The sequence below is a fragment of the Cetorhinus maximus genome, unplaced genomic scaffold (assembly GCF_964194155.1).
Source record: "Cetorhinus maximus unplaced genomic scaffold, sCetMax3.hap1.1 HAP1_SCAFFOLD_600, whole genome shotgun sequence".
Classification (NCBI taxonomy): domain Eukaryota; kingdom Metazoa; phylum Chordata; class Chondrichthyes; order Lamniformes; family Cetorhinidae; genus Cetorhinus; species Cetorhinus maximus.
The window spans coordinates 156,032-172,741 of NW_027596542.1; the positions used below are offsets into that span (position 1 = coordinate 156,032).

The following is a 16,710-nucleotide window of genomic DNA, read 5'->3' on the forward strand; positions in this document are numbered from 1 at the left end:
GGAGGGGGTGAGGGAGGGAGGGGGTGAGGGAGGGAGGGGGTGAGGGAGGGAGGGGGTGAGGGAGGGAGGGGGGAGGGATGGAGGCAGGGGGGAGGGAGGGGGGAGGGAGGGAGGGAGGGGGGAGGGAGGGGGGAGGGAGGGAGGGAGGGAGGGAGGGAGGGAGGGAGGGATTGATTTGAACAGAAGGATGAGAATTGTAGGGGCTGGAGGAGGTTACAGATTTGGGGGGAGGGGGCAAGGCAGGGATTTGAACAGGAGGTTGAGAATTGTAGTGGCTGGAGTGGGTTATAGAGATAGGGAGGGAGGAATTGAGAGAGGGAATTGAACAGGAGGATGAGAATTGTAGGGGCTGGAGGAGGTTACAGAGATAGGGAGGGAGGGGTTAAGGAGGGATTTGAACAGGAGGATGAGAATTGTCGGGTATGGAGGAGGTTACAGAGATAGGGAGGGAGGGAGGGAGGGAGGGAGGGAGGGAGGGAGGGAGGGAGGGAGGGAGGGAGGGGGTGAGGGAGCGAATTGAACAGGAGGATGAGGTATGTTGGGCTGGAGAAGGTTACGGAGATAGGGAGGGAGGGAGGGAGGGAGGGAGGGAGGGAGGGAGGGAGGGAGGGAGGGAGGAGGGAGGGAGGTGGTAAGTGAGCGATTTGAACAGGAGGGTGAGAATTGTATTGGCTGGAGGAGGTTACAGATATAGAGAGAGACGGGGTGAGGGAGGATTTGAACAGGAGGATGAGAATTGTAGGGGCTGGAGGAGGTTACAGAGATAGGGAGGGAGGGGCGAGGGAGGGATTTGAACAGGAAGATGAGAATTGTAGGGGCTATAGGAGGTTACAGAGATAGGGAGGGAGGGGTTAAGGAGAGGTTTGAACAGGAGGATGAGAATTGTCGGACTGGAGGAGGTTACAGAGATAGGGAGGGAGGGAGGGAGGGAGGGAGGGAGGGAGGGAGGGAGGGAGGGAGGGAGGGAGGGAGGGAGGGAGGGAGGGAGGGAGGGAGGGAGGGAGGGAGGATTTGAACAGGAGGATGAGATATGTTGGGCTGGAGGAGGTTACAGAGATAGGGAGGGAGGGGGTAAATGAGGGGTTTGAACAGGAGGGTGAGAATTGTAGAGGCTGGAGGAGGTTACAGAGATAGGGAGGGAGGGGGCGTGGGAGGGATTTGAACAGGAGGATGAGAATTGTTGGGGCTGGAGGAGGTTACAGAGATAGGGAGGGAGGGATTTGAACAGGAGAATGAAAATTGTAGGTGCTGGAGGATGTTACAGAGATAGGGAGGGAGGGGGCGAGGGAGGGATTTGAACAGGAGGATGGGAATTGTAGGGGCTGGAGGAGGTTACAGAGATAGGGAGAAAGGGGGTGAGGGAGTGATTTGAACAGGAGGATGAGGATTGTAGGGGCTGGAGGAGGTTACAGAGATAGGGAGGGAGGGGATGAGAGAGGGATTTGAACAGGAGGATGAGAATTGTAGGGGCTGGAGGAGGTTACAGAGATAGGGAGGGAGGGGATGAGAGAGGGATTTGAACAGGAGGATGAGAATTGTAGGGGCTGGAGGAGGTTAGAGATAGGGAGGGAGGGGGTGAGAGAGGGAATTGAACAGGAGGATGAGAATTGTAGGGGCTGGAGGAGGTTACAGAGATAGGGAGGGTGGGGATAAGGGAGGGTGGGGATAAGGGAGGGTGGGGATAAGGGAGGGTGGGGATAAGGGAGGGTGGGGATAAGGGAGGGTGGGGATAAGGGAGGGTGGGGATAAGAACAGGAGAATTGTAGGGGCTGGAGGAGCTTACATAGATAGGGAGAAAAGGGGTGAGGGAGGGATTTGAACAGGAGGATGAGAATTGTAGGGACTGGAGTAGGTTACAGAGATAGGGAGGGAGGGGTTTGAACAGGAGGATGGGAATTGTAGGGCCTGGAGGAGGTTACAGAGATAGGGAGGAGGGGGATGAGGGAGGGATTTGAACAGGAGGATGAGAATTGTAGGGGCTGGAAGAGGTTACCGAGTTAGGGAGGGAGGGGATGAGGGAGGGATTTGAACAGGAGGATGTGAAATGTCGGGGCTGGAGGAGGTTACAGAGATAGGGAGGGAGGGGTTTGAACAGGAGGATGGGAATTGTAGGGCCTGGAGGAGGTTACAGAGATAGGGAGGAGGGGGATGAGGGAGGGATTTGAACAGGAGAATGAGAATTGTATGGGTTGTAGGAGGTTACAGAGATAGGGAGGGAGGGGATGAGGGAGGGATTTGAACAGGAGGATGTGAAATGTCGGGGCTGGAGGAGGGTACAGAGATAGCGAGGGAGGGGGTGAGGGAGGGATTTGAACAGGAGGATGAGAATTGTAGGGGCTGGAGGTGGTTACAGAGATAGGGAGGGAGGGGTTTGAACAGGAGGATGAGAATTGTAGGGTCTAGAGGAGGTTACAGAGATAGGGAGGGAGGGGGTGAGGGAGGGAGGGGTGAGGGAGGGAGGGGGTGAGGGAGGGAGGGGGTGAGGGAGGGAGGGGGTGAGGGAGGGAGGGGGTGAGGGAGGGAGGGGGTGAGGGAGGGGGGAGGAGGGAGGGGGGAGGGAGGGAGGGGGTGAGGGAGGGAGGGGGTGAGGGAGGGAGGGGTGAGGGAGGGAGGGGGTGAGGGAGGGAGGGGGTGAGGGAGGGAGGGGTGAGGGAGGGAGGGGGTGAGGGAGGGAGGGGGTGAGGGAGGATTTGAACAGGAGGATGAGAATTGTAGGGTCTAGAGGAGGTTACAGAGATAGGGAGGGAGGGGGTGAGGGAGGGATTTGAACAGGAGGATGAGAATTGTAGTGGCTGGAGGAGGTTGCAGAGATAGGGACGGAGGGGTTTGAACAGGAGGATGAGAATTGTAGGGGCTACAGGAGGTTACAGAGATCGGGAGGGAGGGAGGGAGGGAGGGAGGGAGGGAGGGATTTGAAAAGGAGGATGCGAATTGTAGGGGCTGGAGGAAGTTAGAGATAAGGATTGAGGGGGCGATGGAGGGATTTGAACAGGAAGATAATATTAGTAGGGCCTGGAGGAGTTTACAGAGATAGGGAGGGAGGGGCTGAGGGAGAGATTTGAATGGGAGGATGAGAATTGTAGGGGCTGGCGGAGGTTAGAGATAGGGAGGGAGGAGCGGGTGAGGGAGGAGCGGGTGAGGGAGGGATTTGAACAGGAGGATGAGAATTGTAGGGGCTAGTGGAGGTTACAGAGATAGGGATGGAGAGGGTGAGGGAGGGAGGGGGTGAGGGAGGGAGGGGAGGCGGGAGGGATTTGTAAAGGAGGATGAGAATTGAAGGGGCTGGAGGAGGTTACGGAGATAGAGACGGAGGGGGAGAGGGAGGGATTTGAACAGGAGGATGAGAATTGTAGGGGCTGGAGGAGGTTACAAAGATAGGGAGATAGGGAGGGAGGGAGGGAGATAGGGAGGGAGGGAGGGAGATAGGGAGGGAGGGAGGGAGGGAGGGAGGGAAGGATTTGAACAGGAGGATGAGAATTGTAGGGGCTGGAGGAGGTTACAGAGAATGGGAGGGTGGGTGGGAGGGAGGGTGGGAGGGTGGGAGGGAGGGTGGGAGGGAGGGAAGGATTTGAACAGGAGAATGAGAATTGTAGGGTCCATGGGATATTTCAGAGATACGGAGGGATTTGGACAGGAGGATGAGAATTGTAGGGGCTGGAGGAGGTTACAGAGAATGGGAGGGAGGGAGGGAGGGAGGGAGGAATTTGAACTGGAGGATGAGAATTGTAGTGGCTAGAGGAGGTTACAGAGATGGGGGGAGGGGGTGAGGAAGGGATTTGAACAGGAGGATGAGAATTGTAGTGGCTGGAGTGGGTTATAGAGATAGGGAGGGAAAAGATGAGGTAGGGATTTGAACAGGAGGATGAGTATGTGGAGGTTACAGAGATAGGGAGGGAGGGGGTGACAGAGGGATTTGAAGAGGAGGATGAGTATGGTGGAGGTTACAGAGATAGGGAGGGAGCGGGGTGAGGGAGGGATGTGAAGAGGAGGATGAGTATAGTGGTGGTTACAGAGATGGTGAGGGAGGGATGTGAAGAGGAGGATGAGAATTGTAGGGGCTGGAGGAGGTTACCGAGTTAGGGAGGGGGCGAGGGAAGTATTTGAACAGGAGGATGAGAATTCTAGGGGCTGGAGGAGGATACAGAGATAGGAGGGAGGGGATGAGGGAGGGGATGAGGGAGGGATTTGAACAGGAGAATGAGAATTGTATGGGTTGTAGGAGGTTACAGAGATAGGGAGGGAGGGGATGAGGGAGGGAGGGGATGAGGGAGGGATTTGAACAGGAGGATGTGAAATGTCGGGGCTGGAGGAGGGTACAGAGATAGCGAGGAGGGGGTGAGGGAGGGATTTGAACAGGAGGATGAGAATTGTAGGGGATGGAGGAGGTTGCAGAGATAGGGAGGGAGGGAGGGGGTGGGGGACGGATTTGAACAGGAAGATGAGAATTGTAGGGCTGGAGGTGGTTACAGAGATAGGGAGGGAGGGTTTGAACAGGAGGATGAGAATTGTAGGGTCTAGAGGAGGTTACAGAGATAGGGAGGGAGGGGGTGAGGGAGGGAGGGGGTGAGGGAGGGAGGGGGTGAGGGAGGGAGGGGGTGAGGGAGGGAGGGGGTGAGGGAGGGTGGGGGTGAGGGAGGGATTTGAACAGGAGGATGAGAATTGTAGGGTCTAGAGGAGGTTACAGAGATAGGGAGGGAGGGGGTGAGGGAGGGATTTGAACAGGAGGATGTGAATTGTAGTGGCTGGAGGAGGTTGCAGAGATAGGGACGGAGGGGTTTGAACAGGAGATGAGAATTGTAGGGGCTACAGGAGGTTACAGAGATCGGGAGGGAGGGAGGGAGGGAGGGAGGGAGGGATTTGAAAAGGAGGATGCGAATTGTAGGGGCTGGAGGAAGTTAGAGATAAGGATTGAGGGGGCGATGGAGGGATTTGAACAGGAAGATAATATTAGTAGGGCCTGGAGGAGTTTACAGAGATAGGGAGGGAGGGTCTGAGGGAGAGATTTGAATGGGAGGATGAGAATTGTAGGGGCTGGCGGAGGTTAGAGATAGGGAGGGAGGAGCGGGTGAGGGAGGAGCGGGTGAGGGAGTGATTTGAACAGGAGGATGAGAATTGTAGGGGCTAGTGGAGGTTACAGAGATAGGGAGGGAGGGGTGAGGGAGGGAGGGGGTGAGGGAGGGAGGGGAGGCGGGAGGGATTTGTAAAGGAGGATGAGAATTGTAGGGGCTGGAGGAGGTTACGGAGATAGAGACGGAGGGGGAGAGGGAGGGATTTGAACAGGAGGATGAGAATTGTAGGGGCTGGAGGAGGTTACAGAGATAGGGAGATAGGGAGGGAGGGAGGGAGGGAAGGATTTGAACAGGAGGATGAGAATTGTAGGGCTGGAGGAGGTTACAGAGAATGGGAGGGTGGGTGGGAGGGACGGTGGGTGGGAGGGAGGGAGGGAGGGAAGGATTTGAACAGGAGAATGAGAATTGTAGGGTCCATGGGATATTTCAGAGATAGGGAGGGATTTGGACAGGAGGATGAGAATTGTAGGGGCTGGAGGAGGTTACAGAGAATGGGAGGGAGGGAGGGAGGGAGGGAGGGAGGGAGGGAGGGAGGGAGGGAGGGAGGGAGGGAGGGAGGGAGGGAGGGAGGGAGGGAGGGAGGGAGGGTGGGAGGGAGGGAGGGAGGGAGGGTGGGAGGGAGGGAGGGAGGGTGGGAGGGTGGGAGGGAGGAATTTGAACAGGAGGATGAGAATTGTAGTGGCTGGAGTGGGTTATAGAGATAGGGAGGGAAAAGATGAGGTAGGGATTTGAACAGGAGGATGAGTATGTGGAGGTTACAGAGATAGGGAGGGAGGGGGTGACGGAGGGATTTGAAGAGGAGGATGAGTATGGTGGAGGTTACAGAGATAGGGAGGGAGGGGGTGAGGGAGGGATTTGAAGAGGAGGATAAGAATTGTAGGGACTGGAGGAGGTTACAGAGATAGGGAGGGAGGGGTGAGGGAGGGAGGGGGTGAGGGAGGGATTTGAACAGGAGGGATGGGAATTGTAGGGGCTGGAGGTGGTTACAGAGATAGGGAGGGAGGGGTTTGAACAGGAGGATGAGAATTGTAGGGGCTGGAGGAGGTTACAGAGATAGGGAGGGGGTGAGGGAAGGGATGAGGGATGGATTTGAACAGGAGGATGAGCATGGTGGAGGTTACGGAGATAGGGAGGGAGCGAGGTGAGGGAGGGATGTGAAGAGGAGGATGAGTATGGTGGAGGTTACGGAGATAGGGAGGGAGCGGGGTGAGGGAGGGATGTGAAGAGGAGGATGAGTATGTGGAGGTTACTGAGATAGGGAGGGAGCGGGGTGAGGGAGGGATGTGAAGAGGAGGATGAGTATGGTGGAGGTTACTGAGATAGGGAGGGAGCGGGGTGAGGGAAGGATGTGAAGAGGAGGATGAGTATGGTGGTGGTTACAGAGATGGTGAGGGAGGGATGTGAAGAGGAGGATGAGTATGGCGGAGGTTACAGAGATAGGGGGAAGCGGGGGTGAGGGAGGGATGTGAAGAGGAGGATGAGTATAGTGGTGGTTACAGAGATGGTGAGGGAGGGATGTGAAGAGGAGGATGAGTATGGTGGAGGCTACGGAGATAGGGAGGGAGCGGGGTGAGGGAGGGATGTGAAGAGGAGTATGAGTATGGTGGTGGTTACAGAGATGGTGAGGGAGGGATGTGAAGAGGAGGATGAGTATGGTGGAGGCTACGGAGATAGGGAGGGAGCGGGGTGAGGGAGGGATGTGAAGAGGAGGATGAGTTAGTGGTGGTTACAGAGATGGTGAGGGAGGGATGTGAAGAGGAGGATGAGTATGGCGGAGGTTACAGAGATAGGGGGGGAGCGGGGTGAGGGAGGGATTTGAAGAGGAGGATGAGTATGGAGGAGGTTACAGAGATAGGGAGGGAGCGAGGTGCGCGCGGGCAGGATTGTAGGAGTGCAGGATGTACCTTGCCACAGCCGGGCACCTCCAGACCGTCGATGGGCCGGGGGATCTCAATGGACTTGACCATGCCGTACTTGCTGCACTCCTCGCGCACGTCCTCCACGATCTCCTCGTACTCCTCGTCGTCCACCAGCTCGTCCGGGGTGATCATGTTCATCAGGCACAGGATCTCAGTTGGCATGCCAGCCATCTGCACTTGCGTCGAGACCAAGCCTGGAACCTGCAGTGTCACGGGAGTCTGGTTTATCGTGTTCTGGACACATGAGGAGGGAGGAGGAAGAAAGGAAGAGTGGGGAGTTAGCCTCTTCCAAACAGCCCCCTCAGCCTATCATCAGGAGCAGGAGGGAGTGAGGCCATTCGGCCCCTCGAGCCTGCACTTTCCCCCCACCCCCATTCGATAAGATCGTGGCCGATCCGATTGTGGTCTCAGCTCCACTCTCCTGTCTGACCTCGCCTCCCCCACCATAACCCTCGTCTCCCCCCCTCCCCTGTCGATCAGAAACCTGTCTAACTCAGCCTCGAATAGATTCAACTCCCCGGCCCCCACTGCTCTCTTTGGGGGCGGAGGGGGAGAGAATTCCACAGACTGACCACCCTCGGAGAGAAGAAATTCCTCCTCGTCTCCGTCTTCAACGGGAGACCCCCTCATTCTGAAACTGTCTCTCCAGCCCCCCCTCGTTCTAGATTCCCCCACGGGGGGGGGTAAACATCCCCTCAGCCTCCACCCTCCCCTCTCCCCCTCAGGATCTGATATGTTTCAATAAGATCACCTCTCATTCTTCTAAACTCCAAGTGGTACAGGGCCCAACCTGCTCAACCTTTCCTCATCCTTCATCCTGGGAATCAGCCCAGTGAACCTTCTCCCAACAGCCTCCAATGCGAATCTGTCCCTCCTTAAGTCAAGAGACCAAAACTGTCCACAGTGCTCCAGGTGCGGACACCCCAGAGCCCTGTACACTTGTAAAACCACATGCAGCAAGACCTGGACAATATCCAGGCTCAGGGCTGACAAATGGTGAGTAACATTCGCGCCACACAAGTGCCAGGCAATGACCGTCACCAACAAGAGAATCCAACCATCGCCCCTTGGCGTTCAATGGCATTACCATCACTGAATTCCCCCACTATCAACATCCTGGGGGTTACCATTGACCAGAAACTGAACTGGACCAGCCATATAAATACTGTGGCTACAAGAGCAGGTCAGAGGTTGGGAATCCTGTGGAGAGTAACTCTCCTCCTGACTCCCCAAAGCCTGTCCACCATCTACAAGGCACAAGTCAGGAGTGTGATGGAATACTCTCCACTTGCCTGGATGAGTGCAGCTCCCACAACACTCAAGAAGCTCGACACCGTCCAGGACAAAGCAGCCCCGCTTGATCGGCACCCCATCCACAAACATTCACTCCCTCCACCACCGACGCACAGTAACAGCAGCGTGTGTACCATCTACAAGATGCACTGCAGGAACTCACCAAGGCTCCTTCAACAGCACCTTCCAAACCCACGACCACTACCATCTAGAAGGACGAGGGCAGCAGACACATGGGAACACCACCACCTGGAAGTTCCCCTCCAAGCCACTCACCATCCTGACTTGGAAATATATCGGCCGTTCCTTCACTGTCACTGGGTCAAAATCCTGGAACTCCCTCCCTAACAGCGCCGTGGGTGTTCCTACACCACGCGGACAAAATCCTGGAACTCGCTCCCTAACAGCACTGTGGGTGTACCTACAGCACACGGACAAAATCCTGGAACTCCCTCCCTAACAGCACTGTGGGTGTACCTACACCACACAGGGGACAAAATCCTGGAACTCCCTCCCTAACAGCGCTGTGGGTGTACCTACACCACACAGGGGACAAAATCCTGGAACTCCCTCCCTAACAGCGCCGTGGGTGTACCTACACCACACGGACAAAATCCTGGAACTCCCTCCCTAACAACGCCGTGGGTGTACCTACACCACACGGACAAAATCCTGGAACTCCCTCCCTAACAGCGCTGTGGGTGTACATAACAACTAGGAGCAGGAGTAGGCCATTCAGCCCCTCGAACCTGCCCCACTATTCATTACGATCATGGCTGATCTCATTTCGGCCTCAACTCCAATTTCCCGCCCTCTCCCCATAACCTTTCAACCCCTTTACTAATCAAAAATCCGTCCATCTCATCCTCAAATTCATTCAGCGTCCCGGCATCCACTGCACTCTGAGGTAGCGAATTCCACAGATTCATGGCCCTTTGAGAAAAGTAATTCCTCCTCCCCTCTGATTTAAATCTACCGCCCCTTAGCCTAAAACCATGGCCCCTCGTTCTAGAATGCCCCACAAGGGGAAACATCTGCTCCACGTCTACTTTGTCTACCCCCTTTAGCATCTTACATACCTCAATTAGAGCTCCTCTCATCCTTCTAAACTCTAGCAAGTATAGGCCTAAACTGCTCAATCTCTCCTCATAAGACAAGCCCCGCATCTCTGGAATCAATCTAGTGAACCTCCTCTGAACCATCTCCAGTGCAACTACATCCTTCCTCAAGTAAGGGGACCAAAACTGTGCACAGTACTCCAGGTGCGGTCTCACCAATGTCTTCTACAGTTGCAACAACACTTCCCTATTTTTATACTCTATTCCTTTAGCCATAAATGCCAAAATTCCACTTGCCTTCCTTATTACCTGCTGTACCTGCATACTAGCTTTCAGTGATTCATGCACGAGGACACCCAGATCCCTCTGCACTGAAGAATTCTGAAGTTCCTCTCCATTTAAAATAATAAGTCGCCTTTTTATTCTTCCGACCAAAAATGGATAACCTCACCCTTACCCACGTTAAACTCCATCTGCCAAATTTTGGTCCATTCACCTAACCTGTCCATGTCCATTTGTAAATTTCTTATTTCTTCATTGCAACTTACTTTCCCACCTATTTTGGTGTCATCTGCAAATTTATCTATAGTACCTTCTATCCCTGAATCCAAGTCCTTAATATAGATTGTAAGTAAGTTGGGGCCTAAGGACCAAACCCTGTGGCACCCCACTAGTTACAGCTTGCCATCCAGAGAAAGACCCATTTATCCCGACTCTCTGCTTTCTGTTGGTTAGCCAATCCTCTATCCAAGCTAATATATTACCCCTAACTCCGTGTGATCTTATCTTGTGTATTAATCTTCTGTGCCTTATCAAAGGCCTTCTGGAAGTCCAGATATACTACATCTACAGGATCCCCCTTATCCACTTTGCTTGTCACATCTTCAAAGAACTCTAGCAAATTAGCCAAACACGATTCACTCTTCACAAAACCATGCTGACTCTGATGGATTGCATTTTGACTTTCCAAATGCCCCATTACTACTTCCTTAAGAATGGATTCCAACAATTTCCCAACGACAGACGTTAAACTAACTGGTCTATAGTTTCCTACTTTCTGCCTCCCCCACTTTTTGAATAGGGCGTTATATTAGCATTTTTCCAATCCACTGGGACCTTTCCAGAATCCAGGGAATTTTGGAATATTATAGCCAATGCATCCACTATCTCCGCTGCCACTTCCTTTAAGACCCTGGGATGTAGGCCATCTGGTCCTGGGGACTTGTCACCCTTTAATCCCAATAGTTTGCTCAGTACTTTTTCTAGAGTGATGGTGATTGTTCTAAGTTCCTCCTTCTCTGTATCCTCTGCACTATCTGTTACTATTGGGGTGGTACTAGTGTCCTCCACTGTGAAAACTGAGGCAAAGAACTGATTAAGCGTCTCTGCCATTTCTGCGTTTCCCACTATTAACTCCAATCACCTACACCACACAGACAAAATCCTGGAACTCCCTCCCTAACAGCGCCGTGGGAGTACCTACACCACACGGACAAAATCCTGGAACTCCCTCCCTAACAGCGCCATGGGAGTACCTACACCACACGGGACAAAATCCTGGAACTCCCTCCCTAACAGCGCTGTGGGTGTACCTGCACCACACGGACAAAATCCCAGAACTCCCTAACAGCGCCGTGGGTGTACCTACACCACAGGGACAAAATCCTGGAACTCCCTCCCTAACAGCGCCATGGGTGTACCTACACCACACGGACAAAATCCTGGAACTCCTTCCGTAACAGCACTGTGGGTGTACCTACACCACACGGACAAAATCCTGGAACTCCCTCCCTAACAGCACCGTGGGTGTACCTACACCACACGGACAAAATCCTGGAACTCCTTCCCTAACAGCGCCATGGGTGTACCTACACCACACGGACAAAATCCTGGAACTCCTTCCCTAACAGCGCTGTGGGTGTATCTACACCACACGGACAAAATCCCGGAACTCCCTAACAGCCCCGTGGGTGTACACACACCACACGGATAAAACCCCGGCTGCCCAACACCAACCCCACCCCGGACTCTTTGTCGGGCGATCGGTGTTCCTGCGACCTACCGGAGTTGCGTTCTTAGCCCCCACGCTGGCCCGTTGGACTATGAGCTTCTTGTCTCCCAGTTGCATGCCGTTCAATCCCGCGATGGCCTGCAAGAAAAGAGGGGTAACGTCGGGTTGGGGAGGGGAGAGGGTTGGGGGTGGGGGGGTAGGGTTGGGTAAGAGTGGGGGCGAGGTGGGGGGGGGAGGGAGGATCGAGGCAGAGTGGGGGAGTGGAGACAGGGAAGAAAGAGAGGGTGGGAAGGGGACGTGGGGGAAGAGGAAGGGAGGGAGGGAAGAGGAGGAGGGGAGGAGGGGGTGTGGGTTGGGTGATCAGAGAAGGACAACGACTTAATTCTCGCAGGCGGTCTAGCGCGGCGGTTAGCTAGGGAGGAGGAGGTGTACGGGTGGCCGGGCTTCTTAGCGGCTGCCCTTGTTCGATGGTCTCTGAAACCAATGGGGGGAGAAGAACAGAAGAAAAATTCATCGTAGGATCGATGCAACGACACCAGAATATTCACTGAGTGGGGGTGGGGTGTGTGGGGTGGGAGGGGTTTTTCATGGGTGGCCAGCGAGAGGGTGCAGCGTTGGGGTGGGACCTGCCCCACCAGCGCTCAACGATCGGCAGTTAATGCGCAGGGCGAGATCCCGTGAAGAGAGAGAGAGTGAGATTTAATCTTCAAAGCGACGTCCGGTTGAGGGATCCAATGTGGGACACTAGAGGGGGGACCCTCATCCCTACCCCGAACCCACCGACAGCCGCCATGGTATCGTCTACGTCCGCCTGAGGAGGGGGCAGGCAGGGCTCTGGGTTTAGCGTCTCCATCCCGAAAGACGGCACCTCCGACAGTGCAGCACTCCCTCAGTACTGGCACCAAGGTGGGGGAAGTGTGGGCCTGGATTATGGAGCTCAAATTCTAGAGTATATACATCTCCCTCCGACAGTGCAGCACTCCCTCAGTACTGGCACCGGGGGGGGAGTGTCAGCCTGGATTATGGAGCTCAAATCCTAGAGTATATACATCTCCCTCCGACAGTGCAGCACTCCCTCAGTACTGGCACCGGGGGGGGAGTGTCGGCCTGGATTACAGAGCTCAAATCCTAGAGTATATACATCTCCCTCTGACAGTGCAGCACTCCCTCAGTACTGGCACCGGGGGGAGTGTCGGCCTGGATTATGGAGCTCGAATCCTAGAGTATATACATCTCCCTCCGACAGTGCAGCACTCCCTCAGTACTGGCACCGGGGGGGAGTGTCGGCCTGGATCTGCGAGCCACTGAACCCAAGGTAAAGAGAGACCAGGGCACGATAATTCCCAGAGAGCGAGGTTTCCCCAAGTGACTGCTTCACCCCGGGGGTCTCGGTTAGCACCCTGCACCACACTCACTTACCTGATCGGTGACGTTGATGTCAACATATTCACAGAACGCGTAACCCTTGGAGAGCCCGGTAGCGCTGTCTTTCACAAGGTTGAAGGCTTTCAGGGGCCCGAAAGATGTCAGGAGCTCCTTAACCTGTGAAGCAGAGCAGGTGAGTGATAGAGAGAGTCAGGTGAAGGGTCCTCTGAAGGGCATAGCGGAGCATGAGATTTGGAAGCCGTGGTGCCAGGAGTGAATTCCCACTGCTCCCTCAGTGACTGTCAGCCTGGATTATGGAGCTCAAATCCTAGAGTATATACATCTCCCTCCGACAGTGCAGCACTCCCTCAGTACTGACCCTCCGACAGTGCAGCACTCCCTCAGTACTGGCACCGGGGGGGAGTGTGGGCCTGGATTATGGAGCTCAAACCCTAGAATATATACATCTCCCTCCGGCAGTGCAGCACTCCCTCAGTACTGGCACCGGGGGGAGTATCAGCCTGGATTATGGAGCTCAAATCCTAGAGTATATGCATCTCCCTCCGACAGTGCAGCACTCCCTCAGTACTGGCACCGGGGGGGGGGAGTGTCGGCCTGGATTATGGAGCTCAAATCATAGAGTATATATATATATCTACCTCCGACAGTGCAGCACTTCCTCAGTACTGGCACCGGGGGGGATTTTTGGCCTGGATTATGGAGTTTAAATCCTAGAATATATACATCTACCTCTGACAGTGCAGCACTCCGTCAGTACTGGCACCAGGGGGGAGTGTCGGCCTGGATTATGGAGTTTAAATCCTAGAGTATATACATCTACCTCCGACATTGCGGCACTCCCTCAGTACTGACCCTCCGACAGTGCAGCACTCCCTCAGTACTGACCCTCCGACAGTGCAGCACTCCCTCAGTACTGACCCTCCGACAGTGCAGCACGCCCTCAGTTTTACCAATACATTAATGGTAAAAGGTCAGTTAAAGAAAAAGTGGGACCTATCAGAGATGAAAATGGAAACTCGTGGTTAGATGCAGAGGTTGTGGGAAGGGTTTCAAATGAATATTTTGTCTCCGTGTGTACAAAGGAAAGGGAGGATGTAGATATAATAGTCCAGGAGGAACATTGCGAGATATTGGACGGGATAGTCAGAAAAGCGAGAGGAAGTACTCGAAGGGCTGAAATCCTTGAAAGTGGATAAGTCACCAGGGCCAGATGGATTGTTTCTGAGGCTGCTGAAGGAAGTCAGGGAGGAGATAGCAGATGCTCTGAGGGTGATTTTCCAATCTTCACTAGATACAGGGGAGGTACCGGAGGACTAGAAAAATGCAAACGTAGTTCCATTGTTTAAAAAGGGATCAAAGGAAACGCCAAACAATTATAGGCCAGTTAGTCTTACATCGGTGGTGAACAAATTAGTAGAATCAATCTGAGAGAGAGGATTAACTGTCAGGTGGAAAGGCATGGACTAGTCAGGGATGGTCAGCATGGATTTGTTAAAGGAAGGTCTTGCCTCACAAATTTGATTGAATTCTTTGAGGAAGTGACAAGAAGCGTTGATGAAGGTAGTGCAGTGAATGTTGTGTACATGGATTTTAGTAAGGCATCTGACAAGGTCCCACATGGCAGATTGGTCAGGAAAGTAAAAGCCCATGGGATTCAGGGTAAGGTGGCAAACTGGATAGAAGGTTAGCTTTGTAACAGGAAACAAAGGGTGATGGTCGATGGATGCCCTTGCGAAGGGAAAGTTGTCTCCAGTGGTGTTCCACAGGGCTCGGTGTTGGGACCCTTGCTGTTTGTGTTATATATTAACGATTTGGACGTGAACGTGGGGGGGCACGATTGGGAAATTTGCAGATGGCATAAAGATTGGCTGAGTAGTGGATAGTGTAGAGGATAGCCATAATCTCCAAAACGATATAGATGGGTTGGTGGAGTGGGCGGTAAAGTGGCAGATGGATTTTAACATAGAGAAGTGTGAGGTCATACATTTAGGGAGGACAAACAGTTACAGGGATTACAAAATAAATGGGAATATACTAAGAGGGGTAGATGAAGTGAGAGATCTTGGCGTACAAGTACACAGGTCCCTGAAGGCAGCAGTTCAAGTAGACAAGGTTGTAAAGAAGGCATATGGAATGCTCTCCTTCATTGGCAGAGGTATAGAATATAAAAGTAAGGGTATAATGTTGGAACAGTATAAAACGCTGGTGAGGCCACAACTGGAGTATGGTGTGCAGTTCTGGTCACCACATTACAGGAAGGACGTAATAGCTCTGGAGAGAGTGCAGAGGAGGTTTACAAGAATGTGGCCAGGGTTAGAAAAGTGTAGCTACGAGGAGAGATTGGATGGGTTGGGGTTATTTTCCTTAGAACAAAGAAGGCTGAGAGGTGACTTGATTGAGGTGTACAAAATGATGAGGGGAATAGATAGAGTGGACAGGATAAAATTGTTTCCCTTGATGGAGAATTCTAGAACCAGGGGACATAGATTCAAGATAAGTGGCAGAAGGAGTAGGGGGGGGACATGAGGAAGAACTTTTTTTTACGCAGAGGGTGGTGGGTGTCTGGAATTCGCTGCCCAAGTTGGTGGTAGAGGCAGAAACTTTAAACTCTTTTAAAAAGTACCTGGATCTGCACCTTAAGTGCTGTAAGCTGCAGGGCTATGGGCCGGGTGCAGGAAGGTGTGATTAGAAAGGGGCACCTGGGTGTCCTCGGGCTGGCATGGACAAGATGGGCCGAATGGCCTCCTTCTGTGCTGTAACTTTTCTATGGTTCTACTGGCACTGGGGGGAGTGTCGGCCTGAATTATGGAGCTGAAGTCCTAGAGTATATACATCTCCCTCCGACAGTGCAGCACTCCCTCAGTACTGGCACCAGGGGGGCGTGTAGGCCTGGATTATGGAGCTCAAATCCTAGAGTATATACATCTCCCTCCGACAGTGCAGCACTCCCTCAGTACTGGCACCGGGGGGAGTGTCGGCCTGGCTTATGGAGCTCAAATCCTAGAGTATATACATCTCCCTCCGACAGTGCAGCACTCCCTCAGTACTGGCACCGGGGGGAGTGTCGGCCTGGATTATGGAGCTCAAATCCTACAGTTTATACATCTCCCTCCGACAGTGCAGTACCACCCAACCCCCCTCCCCAACCCCGACGGTCATTTCCATGGTTACCTGATCATCGTTAAGGTAGTTCGGCAGTCCACCAATGAACAGCTTGTGGGGGGAATCTGGGACAACGGTGGAGACGACACCTGCGCAGACAGACAGACAGACAGCGAGAAACAGAGAAAAGGATCAGGTCAGAGAAAGGGGAACCACGCTGCGCCCACCAGACACGGGGGAAGCGAACACACTGAGCTGACCACCACCCCCCCGCCCGGGGGATGGGAAGCAGCAGAGGGAGGGACCAGAGGCTGCGAGGAGGAGGAGGAAGAGGAGGAGAACGATTCCACGTTACTGGTTTAGCGCCGAGGAGCCTTCACCAGCTCTCCCGGAGTAGCTGAATTCAGTCTCGAGAGGAGATCGACACATACGCAATCGTGTAGCGACCCCCACCACCCCCCCCCGTCCAGCGAGACCTCGATTTTCAAATTCTCAAATCCTCCTGTTCGAACCCCTCCGTGTCCCTCCTCTCCGTAATCCTGCCGCTGCGGGGAGACAGTGTTGAGGCCGGACGAGTCATCCAGAGGCCCAGGCTAATGCTCTGGGGACAGGGGTTCGAATCCTCCCAGGGCAGCCGGTGGGATTTTAATTCAATCGATACAATCTGGAATTGTAAGCGAGTCTCGATAATGACGACCATGAATCTATCGCCCATCGTTGTAAAAACACAGCTGGTTCACGGATGTCCCTTGAGGGAAGGAAATCTGCCGTCCTTACCTGGTCTGGCCTACACGGGACTCCCGACCCCCAGCCATGGGGTTGACTCTGAAATGGCCGAGCGACACACACGGTTCGAGGGGCAATTAGGGATG

At 53.9% G+C, this 16,710-nt stretch overlaps 1 protein-coding gene across 2 annotated transcripts in view; it reads right to left on the reverse strand.

The window, feature by feature from the left end:
* LOC144674258 (splicing factor U2AF 65 kDa subunit) overlaps nt 1-16,710 on the reverse strand; it is a 51,113-nt gene that overhangs the window by 14,386 nt on the left and 20,017 nt on the right. For both annotated transcript variants that reach the window (XM_078535687.1, XM_078535686.1), the window contains exons 7-10: nt 15,908-15,987; nt 12,770-12,892; nt 11,402-11,488; nt 6,974-7,222 (exon numbers count right to left, since the gene is read on the reverse strand). In XM_078535687.1, the coding sequence (XP_078391813.1) occupies nt 6,974-7,222; nt 11,402-11,488; nt 12,770-12,892; nt 15,908-15,987 (539 nt within the window). The remainder of the gene's footprint in view (nt 1-6,973; nt 7,223-11,401; nt 11,489-12,769; nt 12,893-15,907; nt 15,988-16,710) is intronic.